The 26694-nt window shown below is 36.7% G+C and overlaps 3 protein-coding genes across 3 annotated transcripts; all 3 read left to right on the top strand.

Annotated features, from left to right (window-relative positions):
• LOC108661380 lies at nt 15775-16787 on the top strand. The gene is made up of 2 exons (XM_018117666.1): nt 15775-15947; nt 16046-16787. Exons 1-2 carry the CDS (start codon nt 15775-15777, stop codon nt 16785-16787), a joined length of 915 nt encoding a protein of 304 aa, XP_017973155.1.
• LOC108661379 lies at nt 16980-18952 on the top strand. The gene is made up of 4 exons (XM_018117659.1): nt 16980-17549; nt 17664-18109; nt 18229-18538; nt 18632-18952. Exons 1-4 carry the CDS (start codon nt 16980-16982, stop codon nt 18950-18952), a joined length of 1647 nt encoding a protein of 548 aa, XP_017973148.1.
• On the top strand, nt 19928-22828 carry LOC108661378. The gene is made up of 2 exons (XM_018117654.1): nt 19928-22351; nt 22454-22828. The coding sequence occupies exons 1-2, from the start codon at nt 19928-19930 to the stop codon at nt 22826-22828; spliced, it is 2799 nt and encodes a 932-aa protein (XP_017973143.1).

Genomic DNA, 26694 nt, shown 5'->3' with positions numbered 1-26694 from the left:
ATTCACTTTTGCATGAAAATTGATTTGGTCATATAAGAATTACTAGCTCCTTTATGATTCCCAATCAAAAGGATCTAAGTATCTTCATACTCTAATTCTTACTTTAATGACCAAGACAAAAATGCCATAATTGAGATCATATGCAATCAGTTTTCTTGACATTTATATTGAGCATTGACTTACTACTATTGTTTTGCGCTTTATGTCATTACTTAAATGCATTCAACATCTAGTATCGAATACTTACAATGTTAATACAACAGTAGTAACTTCTAACGCAATCATAAACTTTGGCAAAGTAGAGGCTTCTATAAGCTTCCTCTTCTTTAACTCTGTCAAGGGAATTTTTTTTTTTCAGTCCCTCCTTTGTCCATCTTTACCATAAAGATGTTTGAGAACATTTCCCAGTTAGTGCCATTATCATGTTGTCTTCCTAATTCATAATTAAGGCAATATAAATTCCATCTCATGGAAGCACACTCCTAATTATGAATTGTATTTAATAGAGATTGTGCAAAGAACAACCTTTCACTTGAGAACATTTCTCAAGTCCTGGTACCTTTAAAAAAGGTTTGGTCTAGTGAGTTTGATTTGCATCCAAGATACACCATAGTGACATATTATTAGCCATGTATATAAATTATATCTAAATAGATAAAATAAAACAATACGTAAATATCATGCATAAACTATTTAAAACAAGGTTTTAAAATTTTAAATAGTTCTCCCACTATTTTCTGCAAGATGATAACCTTCCATATCACCTTGAGAGATCTCTACCAAGATTCTCTTAGTGGGCTAGGATCCCATCCATCAAGTCATGGCCTTGAGTGTGCTCAACAAACCATGATTGGGGGATTAGGTAGGTAACTGAGCTTACCAATTGTATCTTCATACAAGTCCTAGATCAGCTAGGTGACAACACATTGCCTAAACAAATCATATATATTTCGCCTAGCCTTTGCCTCTAGTTTCATAATAATCAAGTTTCCAAGCATCCGAATTTTATGAAACTAGTTGAGTAAGACCCACCAATAGCTCAAACATACTCGTGTAAAAGTGTGACCTTGAGTGTGCTCAACAAGTCTCTGATTAAAAGAGCAACCAAGTTATCTTGCTATATGGGGGAAGGCAACTTGCTCATGCATGGCATGTGACTCAATAAATCATCATGTGTCAGAGTCATCCATTGGCCTTTTCCCTTTCTTCTTCTCTGATATATCTTTACCCTGAGATGTTTTAGCTATATTGGTTCCAAAACTTTCTGAGGGTTTGAGTCAGTTTCAGAGGCAAATAGGAAATTTAGGTTTTTGTTTTTAGAGCAACGAGTTTCAAGGGAAAGGAAAGAAGAGGTAGTCAACAGTTATTACTCAGAAAAACTGCTCACCTTCCCTTAAGTACTGCCCTACTTTTATTTCTTCATAATTTTAAATTCCCCTCTAAAAATTTTCTTATTTATCTTTGGTAGTATTTCTTCATTCTTTTTGCACCTATTAAACCCAAATTTTTACCACATTTTACTCTTCTTTCTCTAAACTCACTCAGTCTTATTATTTAAAGCTGTCAAACCACTCTTAGTTGACTAAAAAATCCTTAGTCGATTGAATGCATTTTGTTTTCTATGTGAAAGTCAAAGGTTTTCTTCTAATTCCTTCACACTAATCATCCCTAAATTTCTTCTAATCTCATAGAATCTATCTTCACTCAGAGGTTTGGTAAAAATGTCTGCTAATTGATGTAAAGTATTCACAAATTCTATCTTAATCGTATTTTTCACTACATGGTTTCTAATAAAATAGTGTCTAATTTCAATGTGCTTTGTCCTAGAGTGCTGCACAGGGTTTTTTGATATATTGATTGCACTTGTGTTATCACTGTATATTGGTACATTATGCATAATTATTCCATAGTCTTTTAATTGTTGCTTGATTCAATGGATTTGTGCACAGCAATTACCTAATGATACATATTCTGCCTCTGATGTAAATAGTGCCACTGAATTTTGCTTCTTGCTGGACTAAGATACAAGCATGCTTCCTGAAAATTGACATGTTCCACTAGTGCTTTTCCTATCAGTTCTGCTGCCAGCAAAGTCAGCATCTGAATATCCAACTAAGCTAAGAGTTGAGTCTTTAGAGTACTATATTCCTAGTCCTTGAGTGTCTATGAGGTATCTAAAAATTCTCTTAACAACTGTTAGGTGTGTTTCTTTAGGTTGTGACTAAAATCTAGCACACAAGCACACACTAAACTGAATATCTGGTCTACTTGCTATTAAGTAGAGAAGAGAGCCGATCATACCTCTATAGAGCTTTTGATCTACATATTTACCTTTTTTATCTAAGTCGAGTTTGGTGGATGGACTTATTGGAGTGGAAATTGATTTCAGCTTCAGCATATCAAATTTCTTGAGCATATCATGAGTGTATCTTTCTTGGTTGATTAAGATTCCTTCTTAACTTTGTTTAATTTGAAGACCAAGGAAGTACCTCAACTCTCCCATCATGCTTATCTCAAACTCACCCTGCATTTCCTTAGCAAAGTTCTTGCATAAAGCCTCATTAGTTGCACCAAATACAATGTCATCCACATATATTTGCACAACAATTAAATCATTTAGATATCTCTTAATAAACAATGTAATATCGATGTTGCCTCTATCATACCCTTTCTCAACTAGAAATTTTGAAAGCCTCTCATACCAAGCTTTAGGAGCTTGTTTCAATCCTTACAAGGCTTTATGAAGTTTGAAAACATGATCAGTTTTCAAAGTCTTTAAAATCAGGTGGTTGTTCTACATATACTTCCTCTTGAATTAATCCATTCAAGAATGCACTTTTTACATCCATTTGGAAAAATTTAAAATTCATGAAACATGCAAAAGCTAGCAACAACCTTATGGCTTCAATCCTAGCAACAGGAGCAAAGGTTTCATCATAATCAATTCCTTCTTCTTGGTTGTATTTGCTACCAACCTAGCTTTATTTCTAACTACATTTTCTTGCTCATCTACCTTATTTCTAAAAACCCATTTTGTACCAACAATAGGGTGATTTGAAGGTCTAGGTACCAATGACCATACACGACTCCTTGTGAATTGATTAAGTTCTTCTTGCATGGCCATTATCCAACTTTCCTCTTTTTCAGCTTCTTCAAAGTTTTTAGGTTCAATTCAATATATAAAAACTGAAAACTCACAAGTTTCTCTAGTTGTTTTCCTAGTTTTAACTCCTTGTGAAATGTCACCTATTATTTGGTCTTGTGTGTGATCTCTTACAAATCTCTAACTCCTTGGTAGATCATCATGTTGATTTTCTACTCTTTACAGATTTTCCAGAGGTAGAGTTTCATTTTCTCTTCTAAGTGAGCTTTCTTCATTATTTTTGTTGTTTTTTAAGCTCATTTCCTCCATTTGTTTTTCTAGGACTTCTACATCATCATCATCATCATGAACTTCTTTTTGTAAAGTATTTGACTCATCAAAAACTACTTGAACTGATTCTTCAACTGTTAAGGTCCTTTTGTTAAAAACTCTATAGGCCTTTAAGCTTAATGCATATCCTAAAAATATTGCTTCATCACTCTTTGCATCAAACTTTCCTAGGGGTTGTTTTTCATTGTTCAATACAAACCATTTACAGCCAAAACTCCTAAGGTGAGAAATATTTGGTTTCCTACCTTTATAAAGTTCATATGGAGTTTTTGAAATCAAAGGTCTTATTGAGACTCTATTAAGAATATAAGTTGTATTTACTGCCTCAACCTAAAGATATTTAGGTAGGTTGTTCTCACATAGCATGGTCCTGGCCATTTCTTTTAAGGTTCAATTTTTCCTCTCTACAACTCCATTTTGCTGCAGTGTTCTTGGTGCAGAAAAATTGTGATCCAACCCCTTTTCATTGCAAATCTTTTCAAACTCATCATTTTCAAATTCTTCTCCGTGATCACTTCTTATGCTAACTATAGCTAGTCCTTTTTCATTTTCTACTTTCTTACAATGACTTAAGAATGCTTACAGAGCATCATTCTTATGAGCAAGAAAATACACCCAAGTATGTCTAAAATAGTCATCAACTATTACAAAGCCATAAGATTTTTCTCCTAAGCTAGTGTGCTTATTGGACCAAAAAGATCAATGTGTAACAATTCAAGAGGTCTAGATGTTGACACTATCTTCTTAGTCTTAAAGGATGTTCTAACTTGTTTTCCTAGTTGGCAAGCATCACATATCCTATCATTTTCAAATTTTCAATCCGACAGCCCAACCACTAGATTATTTTTAATCAATTTTGACATAGTATGCAAACTTGCATGTCCTAATCTTCTGTGCCATAACCAGCTATCATTTTCAGCATTTGCAACAAGACATACTTCAGTATTTACTTCAAGATCTTCAAGAAAAATTACATACATGTTTTTTAATCTTTTTTCTCTAAATGAGATTTTTTTTATACTCATATCTATCATTTCACACTTAGTTGAATCAAAACATAATTTAAATCCTTTATCACATAATTGACTAATACTTAGTAAATTATGCTTTAAGCCTTTAACTAACAACACATGACTTATTTGAGTTTGGAATTCTTACCAACCATACCTATACCATGGATTCTTCCTTTTGAATCATCTCCAAAGGATACGATTCATCCCTTTCTCTTATTCAGTTGAGCAAACAGCATTTCATGTCCTATCATGTGCCGTGAACGACCATTGTCCAAGTACCAAGGCTGTTTCTTCTTGAGTTGAGCTCTTGAACATGTCTCCTTTAAGTCCAGCTCAACCTGCAAAACAGAATTTCAGTTTTTCTTTATAGATACCCATACTTTCATGGGTCCTTCAGTGTTAGTTGCAACAAAAGATCCCTTAGGAACCCAGATTTTCTTAACTCTTTGCACTATTCTTTTCTTAAAACACTCATATGATAAATGACCATGTTTACCACAATTATAACATCTAGGTAATGCTTTAGCTAAATTTTTATTGTGGTATACATCTCTTTTTGAAGATTCATTTTTCAAACATTTAAGAGTTGTGTTTTCATCAAGAATTATTTGCAAAGCTTCAGACTTGTTTTCCAACTCTTGTTTTAAAACCTCAAAGTCTATTTTTGAGTATTCTAACTCAACTTGCAAAATATTTCTTTTCTCAAAAATAGAAGTAAATTCTTGTTTGATTTGTTCAAAATCATTTTCAAGTAATGCAGCCTTTTTCTTCAATGATTTGTATTTTGAAAAAAGTTTGTCAAATTCATCATAAAGGCACTCATACTCATCTTGTAAATCATCATAAGAATTAATGCAGGGGGATGAGGATACCTCTATTTCATCTTCTTGTGCCATTAAACAGATGTTTGCTCTTTCCTTAGATTTTTCGCCATCAATTTCAAAGCTTGATGTGTCACTGTCCGACCATGCAACTGCCACCATTGCTTTCTTGGATTTCTTATTTTTCTTGGGAGTTTTATCTTTCAGCAATGGACATTTGGACTTGAAGTGACCAAGTTTCTTGCATTCGTAGTAGATCATTTCCTCCTTTTTGTTGGAGTCATTTTTGTTCCTTATTTTCCATGAAGCACCTTGGTCTTTCCTGAAACCTCTTCTAGCTAGCCTTCGACTTCTTCTGCTCATTAACTTTCTGAATTTTCTTGCAACCAGAGCCAATTCTTCATCATCATCACCGGAAAGCTCTTCTAGTTAGCCTTTGGTTTCTTTTGCTCATTAGCTTTCTGAATTTTCTTGCAACAAGAGCCAATTTTTCATCATCATCATAGGAAAGCTCTTCCAGCTCTTCTTCAAGGATGTTGGCTTTAAGTGCAATACTCTTTTTCTTTTCCTTTGCTTCCCTTCAATCTTCTTCTTCTTCTTTCTTAAGCTCCAGCTCATGAGTAAGAAGAGAACCACAAATCTCATCAAGTGTGATGATGTTCAGATCTTTAGCCTTTCTAATGGTAGTCACTTTAGGCTTCCAGTTTTTTGGTAGACTCCTAAGCAGTCTCTTAACTAATTCATGTTTAAGGATAGGCTTGCCTAGCTGACTCAATTTATTTTTGATGTTTGTAAACCTATCAAACATGCTAGTGATGTCTTCACCACGCTCCATTTTAAACATTTCATAACTATGTGTTAAGAGAGCAATTTTGGACTCTTTTACTTGAGAAGTCCCTTCATAGATTATTTAAGTTTTTTCCACACTTGTTTAGCTGTTGCACAACTTGAGACTTTGTTAAATTCAGTGGGGGTTAATGCACAATGCAATGTGTTGATAGCCTTAAAGTTTATTTGAACTTTCTTAGTTTCAGCCTCAGTCCATTCAGACTTTGGCTTGGGCATCAACTCATTTGTCACCACATTCATGGTTAAGGGCATAAAGGGTCCATCAATTATGATGTCCCACATTTCATAGTCTATAGCTTTAATGTAAATTGACATTTTAGTGCTCCAATAAGGGTAATTAAAGCCATCAAATAGAGGTGGTCTGTTTGTTGATTATCCCTCAGCCACTACTGATTTTTGAAAAGCCATATGAATCCTCCCTAAGGATGTTAAGCCTTAATAACAGGGAACTATCTTAGATACCAATTGTTGGTCCCTATAATATGTGCTAGAGGGGGGGTGAATAGCACAATTTGGCTCTTAACAATGTTGGAAACTAATTTTCAAAACTTAAGAAAATAAAAATAGAGTATAAAATGCACAGTAATTTAGAGTGGTTCGGTCCAAGACCTACATCCACTACCTTGATTGTCCAACCAAGGATTTTCCCACAAATTCACTAAGAACTGATGAAATTCACAAGCTTTCACCAAGCTTTACAATGGCTTTTACCAAGCTCAACCACAACCTTTTACACTAGTTTTTCACAGGCTCAACTAAAACCCAAAGTGATTTTTCAAGGCTCAACCACAACCTACAACAATCAAGCTATCCCAAGCTTGAACAACCCCTTAGAAAGACTCCCTCACTCTAAGAATACAAAAGAAGTAGTAAAAGAAGGTACCTATAATCACTGGTTGATCTGAGTGGTACAAGATTGAGTGCTAAATACAAATGCAAGGAGTAAGCGTTTAAGTGCACACAAGTGCAGTGAAGCTTTTCTGGTTTTTCAACTTTCTATAGCTCAAATCTCTTTCAAGGCTTCTCAAAACTTGTTTCTAGTTGTTGGAAGACCCTTTTATACTTGGAGATGCAACTCTGATGGTAGTTTGACAATTTATGGCCGTTGGAAATAGTTGAGGATGAGTTCTAACCGTTAATCTGTCTTGTAGTGCTCTAGTTCAAATTGTAGACAGAGAGCTCTTAGTCGACTAACTTGGTTGACTAAGTTGGTTCTATTTCAGGTTGCAGATTCTGGCAGAGAGCAGTTAGTCAACTGACTTGGTCGACTAAGTTGATTCTGTTTCTCAAACTCTTCAACCCGCTATTCCTCCAATTTGAAACTTGGTCAACCAATATTCTTTCTTGTTTCACCAATAGGCTTCCTCCTTTTTAGATAGTTACATCTTGTCATTTTTATTTCTCTTTTTCTTTTTATATGCTCTTTAAGGAGTTAAATGATTAATTTCATATATTAATTTTTCTTCACACTCAAGTAAAGATATTAGACATAAATAAATGAAAATGTTTTATTATCATCAAAAACTAATAGAGCCAACAATTTTCACCACTTTAGTCACACCAGTAACAAATACTCATTTTTTCACCACAATATAATCCATCAACAATAAAACAACCCACAAATCTAATTATTAACAATCATTAACAAACTTGAAAATCAACCTTAACCCATTACTCACCTTGGTGGACTTGTAGTCATTAACATTCTTAGTGAAGATTAAAAAGGGGAAAATTCTTTTAAGAGTTTTCAAGCTATTTTGAAGAGTTTCTCTCTCTAAAAATGTTCAGCTAGTGAGAAAAAGTACGGAGGAAAAACTTTTTGAGGGTTGTTGAGGTGAAAAAGTGAAAGAGCACAAAAAATCCTATGAAAAAGTGTACAAAAACACGAAATTTGGAGTTAATATGAGAAAGTTATGGAGGTTTCAAGGATGGCCTCCATGGAAGATGGAAAGTTTGAAATAGGGAGGAGAAATGGGAGGAAGAAGGAGAAACTGTTGGAAGGTGCTAAAAATTGAGATATTTATACCTAGGATTGACAAAAATTTTAATTATTTACAATAATGCCATTAACAAGTTTACTTTATCTTCTTTTTCTTTTTTTGTGCTATCTTTTTACTCTTTTGACATTGAGAAAAGGTCCACAATAGATTAGAGGTACTCAAGCTTATGAAAACTTAAAAATTTAGACTCGAGATGTAAAATTATCATTTTACCCCTAAGGTGAAAATCTCTCTTTCTTTTTTTTTTTTTTTATTATATAAAAATAATTTATTGAATCCCGCATATAAAATATTTGCTAAGACTAACCAAGAAGAAGATGGAAACTACTCTTGGTCCACATCACCATTTTACGCTACTTTACACGTATATTAAAATTTGGGGTATCACAAGATAAAAGTCACCTTTGGCTTTCAATTTTTGGATAGGCTTTGAAAAAGTCTTTTAACAATTTCATGTTCAAGAATTGGTTTGCCTAGCTGACTAAGTTTATTTGTGATGTAAGTGAACCTATCAAGCATGCTGGTGATATCTTGACCACGTTCCATCTTAAACATCTCATAGTTGTGAGTAAGGAGAGCTATTTTGGACTCCTTAACTTGTGAAGTCCTTTCATGAATAATCCTAAGTTTGTCCCATACTTATTTAGCTGTGGTACAGCTTGACACTTTGTTGAACTCAGTGGGAGTTAAACCACAATGTAAAGTGTTTATTGCCTTGAAGTTTGTCTTGACCTTTTTGGTTTCAGCTTCAGTCCATTCAGACCTTGGCTTAGGAATCATTTCATTGGCCTTTACATTTATGGTTGAGGGAATGAAGGGTCTATCCATGATGACATCCCACATCTCATAATCTATTGCCCTTATATAGATTGACATGTTTGTACTCCAATAGGGATAATTTGAGCCATCAAACAGAGGTGGTCTGTTTGTGGACTATCCCTTAGCAATTACTGATTTTTTAAGAGCCATTAAGATCTCCCTTAGGATGTTAAGCCTTCAAAAAAAGGGATAGGCTCTGATACCACTTGTTGGTCCCAAATAAATATGCTATAAGGGGGTGAATCGCACTTTTTGGCTCTCACTAAACTTGATTTTTAATTGGAGGCAAATTGAAGATCAATGATGTGAAATTTGATGCAAGATGAATGAATAATTTAAGGATGAATGAAAATGAAAATAACACAAAGCAAACAATACTCAAAGATTTATAGTGGTTCGGTCAAAGACCTACATCCATTACCATGATTGTTCAACCAAGGATTTTCTAAATCAAATTACTCTAAACGGTGGAATTCCCAAGCTTCCACCAAGCTTTTACAATGGCTTTTCACAGGCTCAGCCACAACCGTTAACAATGGTTTTTCTCGAGATCAACCAAAACCCAAAAACAACTTTTTCTAGGCTGAGTAAGAACCTATACACTAAATCAAGCTAACCTAAGCTTGAATAAACCCCTTAGAGTGACTTGCTCACTCTAAGTATTCAAGGAGAAAAGAAATAAAGAAGTACCTATGATCACTAACCTGATCTGAATGGTACTAGGTGAAATACTTAACTCAATTACAAGGATTAGAGTGAAAAACAGAAAGTATGTAGAGAGTTTTTGCTATTTTTTAGTTCTTTTTGATCTTGTAAGCATCTAATCTTGTTCTTAGCCATTGAAAAGGGTTTTTATACATGAAAAACCAACTTTGATGGTTGTTTGATAGTTTTTAACAGTTGGGAAATAGTTTGGAGACAATTCTAGCTGTTATTCTGTCTTCTAGCATTAAATTCAAATTTTTTCACAGAATGCTCTTAGTCAACTAACTATGCTTCTTAGTCGATTAAGTCGTCTCTGTTTCTGAACCCAATTTATGTTGGTAAGCTCTTAGTCGACCAACTAAACTTCTTAGTCGATTAAGTCGTCTCTGTCTTGTAGACACTAAAATTATAACAAAATGAGAAACAAAAAATAAAAATAAAAGATTTAAAAAAATGAATGAAAAAATGAATGATGATGAATGAAAAAAGAAAAAAGGGTAGAGAGAGGTACGACTGGCACGATGCGGACGCACCCTGCCAAGCACCTCCCTCACCCTGCCAGACGCGAATTTTTTGAGTCTGGCAGGGTAATAGGAGCGTCCCCCCTTCAACCCAGTATAAAGAGGGCACTGTAGCACCCAACCGGGAGAGGAACCACAACCTGTAAAAAATTCCTAAGGATCCTGCAAGCAAAAGAAAACAACCAAGAACCAAAAAAATCCTAGTCTAGCAGCCGAAAACAACCACAAATCCACAAAATAAATACAAAAAAATCAAAGAAAATATGTAAAAAATATACACAAGGGGTGAAGGATGAATGTTGGGTTTTTTGGGTAGCCGGCACTGATAGGATTTGGGTCTTGAAGTGCCGCCTAATAGGAAAGACTAGGGGGTCGTTGCCGCCAGTTGAAAAGCTAGTGTTGGGAGGGATGATACAGCTCGATTTTTTGAAGAAAAGGGCAAGGCCTGTTCGGCACTTAAGAGAGAGAGACAGGTCTAGTTGCTTTGGGCGGTGTCTGCGAGGAGGTCCGAGCCAGATCTACCGATCAGAAGGGGCAAGGTCCGATTGGCGTCACAGGGAAGGAGGCGGTTTAGGGGAAAAGATATAAAGACGATCGGTGGGCTTTGGGAGTGATATGGAGGTTTTGAAGTTAGAGAGAGAGAGTGACGACGCCGGCGGCGGTGAGGAGAGAAAAGAAGAATAGTTTTAGAGAGATTAGGTGCTGTCAGGTAGAGAGAGAGACAAAGAGGGAAATGAGGTAAAGAAGCTGGTTGGGGTGGTTGGAGCAGGCCATTCAGACCTAAGCTGGACTAGAGGTGGCCAAAGCCCAACAGATCTTAAATCCGCTTGGAGCAGTAGGCCAATCTCAAACCAATAAGTATGGGTTTGCTTACTAAGTAGTGGTTTGGGCTTTTGACTGTTGATATGATTTTTTTATTTTATTTATTAATCATGATAGTGTTATTATTTTCTGAATTATATACATAGGAAAAATGAAATATATGAAAAAAATATGAAAGTTTTAAGCATAATAGATAATAAATCTTAGGGACTTTAAAAATACGTATATGAAATAAATAATAAATGTAGTAAATGGTTATAAAATGATAGGAATATGTTTGAGTTATTCATATAAATCTACTAAATGTTTTATAGTAGGGGATTATTTAGTTTATAAGTAAGAATTTTTGGCTAAATGGGGTATGCACATAAATAAAAAGAGAATCTATAAATAAAATATTATGGTGATATATTTAGTTAAGGAAAGAATACCAAATATAATTCACTGACGATGGGATGATCGGTCGGGATGCGAGAAGTCGCAATCCTGGGCCGATTTTCCCTAGGTCCGGAATCCAAATAAAGGCTCCACCAGTATGATGGGAGGGCCTCGATTTCGAGATCCCAAAATTTTTTTATATAAAAATAAAAATTAACAACACAAAATTACTCAATAAAAACAATATATAAATAAAAAATGATGATAAAAAATAATAATAATAATTCAAATATATGGTAAATAATTAATTTGTGAAAATGCAATATACATGATAATAATAAAAATAAATAANTAAATAATTAATTTGTGAAAATGCAATATACATGATAATAATAAAATAAATAAATAACAGAAAATAAATAAATAATAATAAAAAATCTAAGATAACAACTAATTTAAAGTTAAGCATTAAATGGAATCATAACAACTCATCCAATTATAAAAGGAAGATATAAGAGTAACTTAGAATAAAAATGTAAGGTATAAAAAATATAATAATAGTAATTAGAAATAAAATAAAAATATGATAAGAAAGAATAAAATAAAATGAAAATAATAATTAGATAATAAAAATTGACAAAAAATATATAATAAAATAAATAATTACATTAGCCTAGCATGTATATGTTGCATCACACATATCATTGCATATAAATATTTCTATTTTCAAGTTTAAGTCCCGATGATGGGATCTTTCGAGGATCTTGCGTAGACGAGTGTTCTTCGAAAAATTCCCTAGGTGAAAAAGATGTCCTCAAGTCCCACCAGTATGATGGGAGGGCTCGAGAAACATATTTAATAAAAGGCTTTTGCTCGTATTAGGTTCATTATTCACGAAAACATCATTTTTAAAGAAAAACGTACGATAATTCCGATCATGGGAATTATTCGTCGAATTTACGAAGGTGAATTTCTTGGATAATTCCCTAGGTGAGAGAATACCCTGAGTCCCACCAGTATGATGGGCAGATTCAGGAAAATATCCTCGATAAAAAGTCATTTGTCCGACATTGTTTTTTATCTCACGCCATGCATCTCATCTTGCCTCCCATTTGCATTCCATTTTAGGTTAAATAAAAGATAAAATTAGAGAATAATAACTAAGAAAATATAGTGAAATTAAAAATTCAAGCCTAATAGGATAATCTGAAAAATGGTACTGTTCATGGAACGGGAGTTCCGAGAGTGCTAATTTTCCCCAGGCGTAACCATACTCCCGAGCCTAGATCTAAAAAATCGTAGACCAGTTTAAGGTTCTTTTCGATGGGCTTAAAATTAATTTAAGGCTTCATCGATTAAAATCGAGTCAATAGGTGGCCAATCGCACCTAGTAAAAAAGATTGGTGGCGACTCCTAGTTTTTAGTGAGTTTTCACATCACGTCTGGCGATCGGGTTCCCGAACCCGCACGTTACGACAGATGGCGACTCCACTGGGGACTGTCGAGAGTTGAACCATTAAATAATAATAGGTTATCCAAGGCTTTAAATAATTCGATATTTTCTTAGTGTTGATGATTTGTTCTGCATATTTTGTTTAGTGCATTTGTTTATTTCGCATTTGTTATTTTATTGCTTTTAATAATTGTAGGGATTTAAGATAAAGGGATGTGAGAATGTTATTCCGAACTCGATGTTTTCCTTCACACACACAGCACATTTTGCATTCATGCATAAACCCTCTACCCGAGTTATGTCCTTTTTAGGAGGGAGTTTAGTAGCTACGTTCTTGTGAGGTGATAACCTCCGCACGGGCTAGTGAAGACTCCCACTCAAATCGAACCTAGTCCGTTTGAAACCTGTAATGGGTGAGGACCGAGGTGCCTTACTAGTCCGCGTGGACGACAGTGAGGAACGATTTGGGAACTTTAGCTCTATTTATAAAGCCCGCTCAACATATAGAATACCGAGAGCAGCTTAATCCTAGGTAGGGCCATACCCGTGAGAGTATACCTTATAAATAGGTACAAGTGAATGAATTTCTTCCAGTCTCTCTATTTTAAATTTTTCCACGAGATAATAAAGTATCGTGGAGTAGATAGTAATACCCATGATATTGCTTATTATTCTCTCATTATTTTTAACACTCTATTCTTTCTTTTTACCATACTAACTTAAGTTTATTTTGCTTATCGTGTGCATGTTACATGTTCATTTGCATGCATCGTAATTACATATAGAAGAAATATTGGCTACACAACATCCACTCTAAGAGATCTGGTTACATCCATGGCATCGTCATCAGCAGGTCCGCTCAACATATACATAAATGACTATGAGATAGAGTTACAGATGGGGCAGATCCAACAAGAAAAAGGAGACTGTTTTACCCAAGAGAGTTCACTTGGACTTTCAACAGAATGACTTCACAGAGATGATAGGAATTTGGGAACAGTGGAGACGTGCTCACTGAGATAATTTTCATAGCAAGTATGGACACATTGCATGGCTCCTATATGTACCCGTTGATGACCAGATGCTCCGAGCCATCATCCAGTTTTGGGATCCCTCATACCGTTGCTTTGTCTTTAACAAGGTGGACATGACCCCTACCACAGAAAAGTACTCCTCTTTGCTTCGGATAGACCACATGCAGCCTGACAAGATCTATTGGAGGGCCTAGAAGAAGAGACACCGGCGAAAGTTGGCCAAGTTGTTAGGAATGACTACGGTAGAAGTGGATCAGCATCTGAAGAAGAGGGGAGACACAGAATGCCTTCCGTGGAGTTTCTTGAACGGATATATTAAAAAATACATGGATGATGAACAAGGTCTCGTAGCTTTCGCAATGGCAATCTATGGCTTAGTGGTCTTCCCGAAGGTCCTACGTCACGTGGAGGTGTCAGTCATAGACTTCTTCGATCAGATGACAAGGAGCATTAACCCAACTCCATCAATCTTAGCTGAAACCTTCAGATCCTTGAATTTCTGTCGACGCAAAGGCGAGGGACGTTTCATCGGATGTGCCCAACTCTTAACTATATGGATCAAAAGCCATTTCGAATGCAAAGAGAGCAAATTTCGAAAGCTTTATCTGTCTGCGAGTTGCCCTATCCTTGAGTTCTGTGAAAGTGAATGGCCCGAGTGCAAGAGGAAGAAAAAGTGGGTCGCAAGGCTCCAAAGGTTAATGAGCATTGAAGTGACTTGGAAAGCTCCATGGATGCCACGAATGCAAGTAATGTATAAATGCGGGGACAAGCCGTGGGTACCACTGGTGGGACCATGGGGAGCCATTAGCTATGCACCGATAATGGTACGGAGATAGTTTGGATTTGAGCAATTCGTGCCCATGACTCACTAGCTCAACCAGTTAGAGTTCACATATGGAGAGGCAAAAACGCTAAAGAAAATTGAGGAAATTGCACAATACTAGAATAAAACATGCCAAGTGGATCAAGGGAGGGTTACCGATGAAGTCACCACAAGATATCATACTTGGCACGACTAAAGGGTGAAAGATGTCATATGCCCCCCGAAAAACTCATCAAAACATCCCATAAACCCAAAACCTCAAGATGTCCTGCTAGAGGGCGAGTTGACAAGAAAGAGACTTGAAAATGAGATGATGAATATGAAGCAGAGACATGAGGATGAGCTAGAAGAAATGAAGAAAGAAACAGTAAGAAAGGTACGGATGGCTTTGGAGGAGCGAGATGAGTGGCAAAGCAAGTTTGAGGAAATGAACGTGATAAATTCTTCTCTGATAGCCAGAATGCAAGAACTCCAAAATGCCAATAATGCTTTGCAGCATGAGGTACGAAGACAAGAACAAACTATCCAAGAGTTGAGAAGTGATTGCGGCTTGTTGGAGACTGCCATGGAAGGCTACAAGGCACAATATGAAGTAGTAAGACAAGAGTATTTGCAAATGAGGGAAAGAAATGATTTGTGCACACAAAGCCTTCAAAAGAAAGAAGCTGAAATGCAAAGGATACTGAGACAGATGAGAGAAGTGGCATTTAGAGCACGAATGATGGTAGACAAGATCGAAAAACTTAGATGAGAGATTCTTTCGAGGGATGAATTGAGTGAGCGGTTGATCGATCACCTCGGGATGGTTAGGGACCAATATGACAAAGTTGGTTTTTCCTTTTGATAGTTATGTAATGGTTTAGACAATGTGTAATCGGATATTTAAGTTTTATGGATGCGGATTTTCTTATGGCAAATGTTGGATGGCCAATATTTTTCCTTTTCAATATATTTCATTTGCATCATAATTGCATGATTTAAATGAAAGTAATAAATAATAATGCATTCAACATAAAATTCTAACTTATCCCTTGAACACCAAGAACAAAATTCTAGAGAAACAAACTCTCCACAGATACAATACAAGAGCCCGTTCTAAGATCATGGGAAACGAGCATTCGGAAAGGATGGACAAAATTGAGAAGAAGCAAGAAGAAATCATGGGTCAGTTATCAAAAATTTTGGAGTTGATATCTACAAATAAAGGAAAGAGAGCGGTAGGGAGTTCTGGTACACCAGAAGATGTTCAACAGACAGAAGCCCATACAGACCCTGTGTATCCACTGGGATTTACACCACCACTTGCAAGAAATGCGTCTATTCCCATGCCATCAATGGGTCAATATCCATTTTTTGGGATGCCAATGCCTATAGGGCCACCACCGACTTACACCCAACAGAGGTAATCGGATGGGCAAGTCCTTCAGATCCCATCTCTGTACCTGATCTAGAAGATCCAAAGGAACAAGAGAAGCTCAAATATGGATCCGTTGAATCGAAAGATAATCCAGATACCCACAAAAAATTTAACCTTTTTGAGGAAAGACTACGCATGATAGAAGGAATGGGAATGTATTGTTCTATGGATGCAATTGAACTCTATCTTGTTCCAGATGTGGTTATACCCCAAAAATTCAAAGTTCTAGACTTTGAGAAGTATGACGGAACCAAGTGCCCGGTCACACACATCACCATGTATTGCAGAAGGATGGCCGCATATGCTCATGATGACAAACTCTTGATACATTGCTTCCAAGATAGCCTTACTAGTGCTACAGCAAAGTGGTACATCCAATTGGACCGCAATCGAATCCACACGTGGAAAGACCTTGCTCGGGCGTTTGTAGCTCAATATAAGCACATTACAGATATGGCTCCGAATCGCCTTTCTTTACAAAACATGAAGAAGAAACCCACTGAAAGCTTCAAAGAATATGCTCAAAGATGGAGGAATGTGGCCTCTCAAGTTCAGCCACCATTGATTGAGAAAGAGACCACTGTAATGTTCGTTAACACCCTGCAAGCCCCTTACTATGAACGATTGGTTGGTAGTGCCGCAAAGAACTTTGCTGATATGGTGATTTTAGGAGAAATGATAGAAACTGCCATTAAGTAAGGGAAAATAGAAGGAGGTGATACTACAAATATGAAGAAATGAGGAACTTTTAAGAAAAAAGAGGGAGAAACCCAAGCCATCACTTCAGGACAACACCAAGGAGGAATGTAGAACCCTTACCAGCCACACCTACCATACCTCTATTACCCAGCTGTGAATAACACTTCACAAAGCCCATACCTATACCCACCCATGCCAAATGCCTTTCCTAACCTGTACCCATATACTCCCATCCAACGGACACCTTACCCCATAAATATTCACCCACCTACTTCCACACCTGTTACAACTTCAACCACCCAACAAACAACACCTTCAAACAACCATACTGCAGGTGAATCAAAAGGATGGCGAAACAAGCAAGAGAAAGTGCAATTTGACCCAATCCCAATCTCATATGCTGAACTCTTCACTCAGTTAGTTGCAAACCATCTAGTGGCACCTCTATACATAGAGCCATTAAAACCTCCATTCCCGAGATGCTATGACGTTTTCGCCCACTATGATTATCATTATGGAATCGAAGGTCACTCGATCGAGAATTACACAGCATTCAAGTATAAGATGCAAGGATTAATCAAGGCAAGAATCCTGAATTTTGAAAAGAAGCCGAAACAGAATGTTAACAACCCATTGCCAAATCATATTGGGGTAGGGGTAAATCCGATTGAAGGGGAGATGAATGTTAAAAGGAACATCCGAGAAGTGGAAACCCCCATGGAGAAAGTGTTTAAAGCCTTGGTAAAGGCCTGTATGCTCGAGGTTTGGCCGGAACGTCCTGATATGAATGACTCGAGAGATATCCAAGGACCATACTGCTTATATCACAAAGGATGTGTGGGGCATTTAATTCAAGATTGTAGTTCTTTTTGAAAGGAAGTGCAAAGGATGATGGACGAATCAAAGATTGAATTCTACGTGGAAGCCTCAAGGCTAGCAGTAAACATGATGGCCAAAGATTCCACTCACCCAATGAAGATAAAACCTTTGACCATTTTCTATGAACCAAAAGGAAAGCTTGTGGAAGACAAAACCCAAGCCAAGATGACCATCGAAGCCCCTAAACCTTTCCCCTACAAAGATGACAAAGTTGTCCCATGGAACTATAATTGCAATGTACAAGTTTCAAATGCGGGGAAATGGATGGTTGAATCTCAAGATAATGCTGTAAATATAACTAGTGTTGGGGGGATTACCCGCAGCGAATGTTGCTATACACTAGAGGCATTGGAGAATCTCAGGAAGGAGAAGAGAAAAGAAAAAGAGCAAAATTCGGGAGAAGAAAAAGTGCAATCTCAGGAATCGATAAATGGCTCAAAGGGGTCGGTGAGGAAAAAGAAGCTGTCGAGTTCCTCAAGTTCATTAAACATAGTGAGTACAATATGGTCGAGCAATTAAATAGGTTGCCTGCTCGTATTTCACTACTATCTTTGTTCCTCAGCTCGGAACCATATAGGAACTCTTTGATGAGGATTATGAACCAAGCATATGTGGATCACGACATTTTAGTTGAAAATTTGGACTACATCATTGGGAACATTTCAGTGGGTAACATAATATCCTTTAGCGATGAAGAAATCCTTTCTGGAGGTAGGGGAAACTACAAAGCCTTGCATATCACTACCAAGTGTAAAGGCTGTACAGTCGCAAAAGTGCTACTTGATAACGGATCGTCCTTAAATGTGATGCCCATGAGGACCTTGGCCCGCTTACCCATCGACATGTCTTATATGAAAAAGAGCCAAATGATTGTGAGAGCCTTTGATGGGACAATGAGAGAAGTAGTAGGGGACATTGAGATACCAGTAGAAATCGGCCCGTGCACCTTTACCATTGAATTCTAGGTTATGGATATCACTTCTTCATACAATTATTTGTTGGGAAGACCTTGGATCCACATGGTTGGGGCCATACCTTCATCGCTTCACCAAAAGGTTAAGTTCATCATGGATGAGAAAATTGTATGTGTTAACGGGGAAGTGGACTTACTCATAAGCAAGCCAGTAGATACTCCTTACGTGGAAGCGGCGGAAGAAGTACCTGAATGTTCTTTCCGATCTTTCGAGTTTGTTAAGACCCCATATATTGGAGAAGGAACCACACCGCCTATTCTGAAGCTTTCCAAAACCACCAAGATGGCTGTCAGTCAGATAGTAGGGAAATGATGCTGAGCAAGGGCAAGACTGGGAAGAGAACTACAAAGCATTAGAAGGCCCATAGGTGCTACCAAAAATGAAGAAAGGTTTGGCCTAGGGTATAAGCCAACTAAGAAGGAAAGAGAAGAAATGATAACCGAAAGAAAAAAGAAAAGGTTGGCTTGCTTTAAGGGGCATGAATTGGAAATCCATGGAATGGCATATCCTCATCTCTACGAGACATTTTGATCTAGAGGCTGCATCTTTCCTGAATCACTCACCGTTGGGAGCCGAGAATTAGTGTCAACATTAGGAGAAGCCTTTTCTGATTTTTCAATATGCGCAACGGAAGAAAGTGAAGAGCAGCCAGGAAATATGGATGGGATTCCTACTACATACCTCGGGCCACCGAAGTTGAAGTTGAGCAGCTAGACCACCATGAGTTTACCAGTCACTTGTGATTCAATTTCAAAGTAATGCAAACTAAACATCCGTGTTTATGCCCAAAAGCATTGGAATTTTATGTATCGGGCTTTTTATCATTTATCATTCTAATAAATTGACATGCGTAGTGCATTTTTTATACCTCTTCTCATTATTTACTATTTTCATTATGGTCATCTCATCCCTTTATTTCAACTGTTTATCTATACAATAGCTTTACATTTTTCAATTCCCTTTACCTTCCAAGATTCCAAATAATGAATGCGAAGATGATAATGACAGTGGTTTTGAAGTTAATTTTGAAAAAGGTACAAGTGTCAGTGAACTTGACAATACAAAAAATGTGAAGGATTATGATTTAACTCCAGACCTGTTAAGACTAGTAGAACAGAAAGGGAGACAAATTGTCCTACATCAAGAGACACTTGAAACGATTAATTTAAGAAATGAAGAAAATAAGAAAGAAGTTAGAATTGGTATGACGTTGGTGCCAATTGAAAAAAAAAACTAATAAAACTACTCCATGAATATGTAGATGTGTTTGCATGGTCCTATCAAGATATGCCAGGACTTAATACAGACATTGTAGCCCATAAACTACCTTTGAAACCCGAATGCAAACCAATTAAGCAAAAGTTGAGAAGAATGAAACCTGAAATACTGTTGAAAATCAAGGAAGAGGTGAAAAAACAATTCGACGCGGGATTCTTGAAAGTAGCGAAGTACCCTGAATGGGTTGCAAATATTGTCCTAGTGCCTAAGAAAGATGGGAAAGTGAGAATGTGTGTGGATTATCGAGACTTGAATAAAGCTAGCCCAAAAGATAATTTCCCTTTGCCCCACATTGACACCCTCGTTGACAATACTGCCCGTCATTCCATGTTTTCCTTTATGGATGGTTTTTCAGGGTATAACCAAATTAAGATGGCACTAGAAGACACAGAAAAAACCACTTTCATAACTATGTGGGGGACCTTTTGTTATAAGGTAATGCCATTTGGTTTGAAGAATGCCGGGGTAACTTATCAGCGGGCCATGGTGAGTCTCTTCCATGATATGATGCACAGAGAGGTTGAGGTGTATGTGGATGATATGATTGTAAAAGCTCGCAAAACAGAGGACCATGCGACCAATCTTGAAAGGTTATTTAAGAGGTTACGGAAGTTTCAACTCAAATTAAATCCGGCAAAGTGCACTTTTGGAGTCACTTCAGGAAAGCTACTGGGTTTCGTCGTCAATGAAAGAGGAATAGAAGTTGACCCGGATAAGGTTCAAGCAATCCGTGACTTGCCTCCTCCCAAAACACAAAAAGAAGTTAGAGGATTCTTGGGAAGATTGAATTATATAGCCCGATTCATATCACAACTCACACTCAAATGTGACCCGATCTTCAAACTCCTTCACAAACACAATCCTGGGGCATGGAACAAGGAGTGCCAAGTTGCTTTTGACAAGGTTAAAGTATATCTGTTGAGTCTGCCAGTGTTGGTACCACCTGTGGCCGGGAGACCCCTCATCTTGTACTTGACGGTAAATGAAGGATCCATGGGATGTGTGTTAGGACAGCATGATGAAACTGGTACGAAAGAAAGGGCAGTTTACTACTTGAGTAAAAAGTTCACTGAGTACGAGTCCAAGTATTCCTCGTTAGAAGAGATGTGTTGTGCTTTAGCATGGACGGCGTATCGACTCAGGCAGTACATGCTATATCATACCACTTGGCTCATTGCGAAGTTGGATCCTATCAAATACATCTTCGAGAAACCATCCTTATCAGGTAGAGTGGCAAGATGGCAAGTGCTGTTGTTTGAATATGATATTGTATATGTGTCCCAAAAAGCTATCAAAGGAAGTGCAATCGTTGATTTTCTGGCAGAAAGGGTGGAAAAGGATTATGAACCAATGGAGTTTGAGTTTCCAGATGAGGACCTGATGTCGATTTGTCAAACAAATGAGGAGGAATCAGAGGAGAAAGAGAATTGGAAGATGTTTTTTGACGGAGCTTCAAATGCCTTGGGGCATGGCATAGAGGTCGTGTTAGTGTCACCGGAAGGAGATCATTATCCCGTCATAGCTAAACTCAATTTCTATTGTACCAATAATGTGGTCGAATATGAAGTTTGTGTCATGGGTCTTCAGGCAGCAATCGAGAGGAAAATTCATGTTTTGGAAGTGTATGGGGATTTTACTTTGGTCATTTATCAGTTGCGAGGAGAATGGGAGACACGCGACTCGAAGTTAGTCCGGTATCATAAGTATGTTTCAAAGCTGATGGAAAATTTTGATAAGATTTGCTTCACCCATTTGCCCCGAGAGGAGAACCAAATGGCTGATGCATTAGCCACGTTGGCAGCTATGTTCAAAGTTGGTACCAATGTCAAGATTCAACCCATCATGATTAATCTTCGAGAGTGCCCCGCACACTGCTCCGGTGTAGAGGAAGAAGTAGACGAGAAACCGTGGTACCATGATATTGTGCATTATCTCAAGTTTCAGCAGTATCCGGAGCAAAGCTCAGAAAATGATAAGAAAACCATTAGAAGGTTGGCAATGAATTTCTTCTTGGATGGGGACATCTTATACAAAAGAAGTAGGGATCAAGTGTTTTTTAGATGTATGGATTCAGCCGAAGCTAGGAGAATAGTTGAGGAAGTCCACGAAGGAATTTGTGGGGGACATGTAAGTAGGCATATGTTGGTAAGACAGATCTTGAGATCAGGGTATTACTGGCTCACGTTGGAAACGGATTGTATGGATTTCGCTCGAAAGTGTCACAAGTGTCAAATATACGCAGATAGAATCCACACTCTTGCAAATTCACTAAATGTACTGACATCACCATGGCCATTCTCAATGTGGGGCATGGATGTGATTGGGTTAATAACCTCGAAGGCATCAAATGGGCATCGGTTTATTCTGGTGGCGATTGACTACTTCACTAAGTGGGTAGAAGCAGCATCTTATGCCAATGTGACTCAGAAAGTGGTATGTAAGTTCATCCAAAAAGAAATAATATGACGCTATGGTCTCCTGGAAAGGATCATCACAGATAACGCTAGTAACCTTAATGGTTCAATGATGAAAGAGGTTTGTGAGAAGTTCAAGATCAAACATCACTATTCAGTGCCTTATCGCCCAAAGATGAATGGAGCGGTAGAAGCAGCCAACAAGAACATTAACAAGATAATTGAAAAGATGACAAATGTATACAAAGATTGGCATAAGAAGTTACCATTTGCTTTGCATGCTTATCGCACAACAGTCCACACTTCCACGGGAGCTACACCGTTCTCTTTAGTGTATGGGATGGAAGCAGTTTTGCCAATTGAAGTAGAAATCCCTTCCCTTCGGGTCCTTAAAGAAGTACAGTTGGAAGAAGCCGAATGGGTTAACACTCGTTATGAGCAATTGAATCTCATAAAAGAAAAAAAGTTGACGACACTTTGCAATGGACAATTATAACAAAAGAGAATGATGAGGGCATATGGCAAAAAGGTACATCCTCGTCAATTCTAAGAATGAGAGTTAGTATTGAAAAGAATTCTTCCGAACCAGCAAGATCCTCGCGGGAAATGGACGCCAAATTAGGAAGGACCATTTGTGGTGAAGAAAGCTTTTTCATGAGGAGCACTAATTTTAGCAGAGATGGACGGAAGAGAGTTTTCCAACCCAATGAATGCTGATGCTGTCAAAAATATTTTACGTAAAAAAAAAAGATTTTCAAGTTGAAAACCTGAAAAGGCGGCTTGAATCTGGGAGATGTGTTTAGGGCGAAAACCCGAAAGGGCGGTCTAAACACGAAGGAGGTCCAAGTACTACAAAAGCTTAACACAGAAAGGGTGAAGATCATGATCCGAGATGTTCATTCAAAAGACAAGGGAGCTGACAAATGTGCCTATTTCAGGATAAAATTTTGAGACTACTATCAATATCTATCGAAACAGTCATTAAGAAAGAACTGTATCCCTTTTGTATTAATTAGTTTTCCCTTATTCCTTGTCATTATGCTTGATTGTAGAAACTTTCCTTTTTTCTAATGAAAAGTAGCCTTTCTGCTCCCAACAATGTCATCATTTCCATTCTGCCAAGAGAGGAGATATGAGTACATTGCATTGCATTTGTCATAAAATTAGAATGATACTTAATAAAGAGCATGATAAAGTAAGAAATGTTTGTAATATTTTGAAAAAGGATCGTAATTGAGGGGGAATGAAATGGAGTCTGGTAATGTAAAAAAGAAAGAGAAAAGACTAAGAAAAGAGAGAAAGAAATGGAAATAGCAATAGAATGGAGCACAGTAAAAATGTGAAGAATGATTGGACCATGCATATGATAGAGGAAGAAAATAGTTGTGAGCAATGAATAGGGGAAGACGAGAGATCAGAAGCGTGATCGGTTCATTCCCCATTGATCAAAGAGAAGGCTCTAAAACACCCAAAAAAGGAAACTGATGAAGATGAATTGCCATGTTCAAAATTTTAGAACAATTGAAAAAGAGGGAAATTCATCTTTAAAATCATAGAACCTCAGATGAGGAGTTGATTATTTTTCACCATTTCAAAAAAGGAAAAAATGTTTCGTTGCCTCAGTTTTGAGAAATTCATTTTTAAAGATACGTTGCCTCAACTTTGAGGAGTTCATTTTTAAAAGCTTTCGTTGCCTCAGTTTTGAGGAATTCATTTTTAAAGATATGTTGCCTCAGCTTTGAGGAGTTCATTTTTAAAAGCTTTGGTTGCCTCAGTTTTGAGGAGTTCATTTCAAAGTCTCGTTGCCTCAGTTTTGAGGAGTTCATTTTTAAAGTCTCGTTGCCTCAGTTTTGAGGAGTTCATTTTTAAAGGCAACGCAGTTTTGAGGAGTTCATTCTTAAAGTCTCGTTGCCTCAGTTTTGAGGAGTTCATTTTTAAAGTCTCGTTGCCTTAGTTTTGAGGAGTTCATTTTAAAAGTTTTGTTACCTCAACTTTGAGGAGTTCATTTTTAAAAGTTTTGTAGCCTCAATTTTGAGGAGTTCATTTTAAAAGTTTCGTTGCCTCAACTTTGAGGAGTCTCATTTAAAAAAAACACAAAAAAAAAAAACAAACAGCAAAACAAAACAAAAAAAACAAAAAAACAAACCAAAAAAAAAACTTGGTAAGAGAATTAAAGAATTTTGTCAAATACAGTGTATACGTTTTTGCACTATTTCAGATTTTCGAAATGCGCAAAGAGGGGCAATTGTAGACACTAAAATTATAACAAAATGAGAAATAAAAAATAAAAATAAAAGATTTTAAAAAAATGAATGAAAAAATGAATGATGATGAATGAAAAAAAGAAAAAAGGGTAGAGAGAGCGTGCCCCCTTCAACCCAATATAAAGGGGGCACTGTAGCACCCAACCGGGAGAGGAACCACAACCTGCAAAAAATTCCTAAGGATCCTGCAAGCAAAAGAAAACAACAAAGAACCAAAAAAATCCTAGTCTAGCAGCCGAAAACAACCACAAATCCACAAAAATATACAAAAAAATCAAAAAAAATATGTAAAAAAAAAATACACAAGGGGTGAAGGATGAATGTTGGGTTTTTTGGGTAGCCGGCATTGATAGGATTTGGGTCTTGAAGTGCCGCCTGATAGGAAAGACTAGGTGGTCATTGCCGCCGGTTGAAAAGCTAGTGTTGGGAGGGGTGATACAGCTCTATTTTTTGAAGAAAGGGGCAAGGCCTGTTCGGCACTTAAGAGAGAGAGAGGTCCGGTTGCTTTGGGTGGTGTCTGCGAGGAGGTCCGAGCCAGATCAACCAATCAGAAGAGGCGAGGTCCGATCAACGTCGCAGGGAAGAAGGCGATTTAGGGGAAAAGATCTAGAGACGATCAGTGGGCTTTGGGAATGATATGGAGGTTTTGAAGTTAGAGAGAGAGAGTGATGACCCCAACGTCGGTGAGGAGAGAAAAGAAGAATAGTTTTAGAGAGATTAGGTGCTGTCGGGTAGAGAGAGAGAGAATGAGGGAAAGGAGGTAAAGAAGCTGGTTGGGGCTGTTTGAGCAGGCCATTCGACCTAGGCTGGACTGAAGGTGGCCAAAGCCCAACAGATCTTAAATCCACTTGGAGCAGTGGGCCAATCTCAAACCAATAGGTAATGGGTTTGCTTACTAAGTAGTGGTTTGGGCTTTGGACTGTTGATACGATTTTTTTATTTTATTTATTAATCGTGATAGTGTTATTATTTTCTGAATATATATACATAGGAAAAATGAAATATATGAAAAAAAATATGAAAGTTTTTAGCATAACAGATAATAAGTCTTAGGGAGTTTAAATATACGTATATGAAATAAATAATAAATGTAGTTAATGGTTAGAAAATGATAGGAATATGTTTAAGTTATTCATATAAATCTACTAAATGTTTTATAGTACAATTAGATCCAAGTAAGAAAAAGTATATATGAATACATAAAATAAATATATAAGCTTAGGTGATTATTTAGTTTATAAGTAAGAATTTTTGGCTAAATAGGGTATGCACATAAATAAAAAGAGAATCTATAAATAAAATATTATGGTGATATATTTAGTTAAGGAAAGAATACCAAATATAATTCACTAACGATGGGATGATCGGTCGGGATGCGAGAAGTCGCAATCTCGGGTTGATTTTCCCTAGGTCCGAAATTCGAATTAAGGCTCCACCAGTATGATGGGAAGGCCTCGATTTCGAGATCCCGAAATTCTTTTATATAAAAATAAAAATTAACAACACAAAATTACTCAATAAAAACAATAGATAAAGAAAAAATGATGATAAAAAATAATAAAAATAATTCAAATATATGGTAAATAATTAATTTGTGAAAATGAAATATACATGATAATAATAAAAATAAATAAATAACAGAAAATAAATAAATAATAAAAAAAATCTAAGATAACAACTAATATAAAATTAAGCATTAAATGGAATCATAACAACTCATCCAATTATAAAAGGAAGATATAAGAGTAACTTAGAATAAAAATGTAAGATAAAAAAATATAATAATAATAATTAAAATAAATAAAAATATGATAAGAAAGAATAAAATAAAATGAAAATAATAAAAAATAACAAAAAAATTATAATAAAATAAATAATTACATTAGCCTAGCATGTATATGTTGCAATCATATATATCATTGCATATAAATATTTTTATTTTCGAGTTTAAGTCCCGATGATGGGATCTTCCGAGGATCTTGCGCAGGCGAGTATTCTTTGGGAAGTTCCCTAGGTGAAAAAAGTATCCTCGGGTCCCACCAGTATGAAGGGAGGGCTCGAGAACCATCTTTAATAAAAAGCTTTTACTCGTATTAGG

This window comes from Theobroma cacao, chromosome 1 (assembly GCF_000208745.1).
Source record: "Theobroma cacao cultivar B97-61/B2 chromosome 1, Criollo_cocoa_genome_V2, whole genome shotgun sequence".
NCBI lineage: Eukaryota > Viridiplantae > Streptophyta > Magnoliopsida > Malvales > Malvaceae > Theobroma > Theobroma cacao.
Note: the sequence above shows the minus strand (reverse complement) of the source record. Positions and strands in the feature narration are given on the sequence as shown.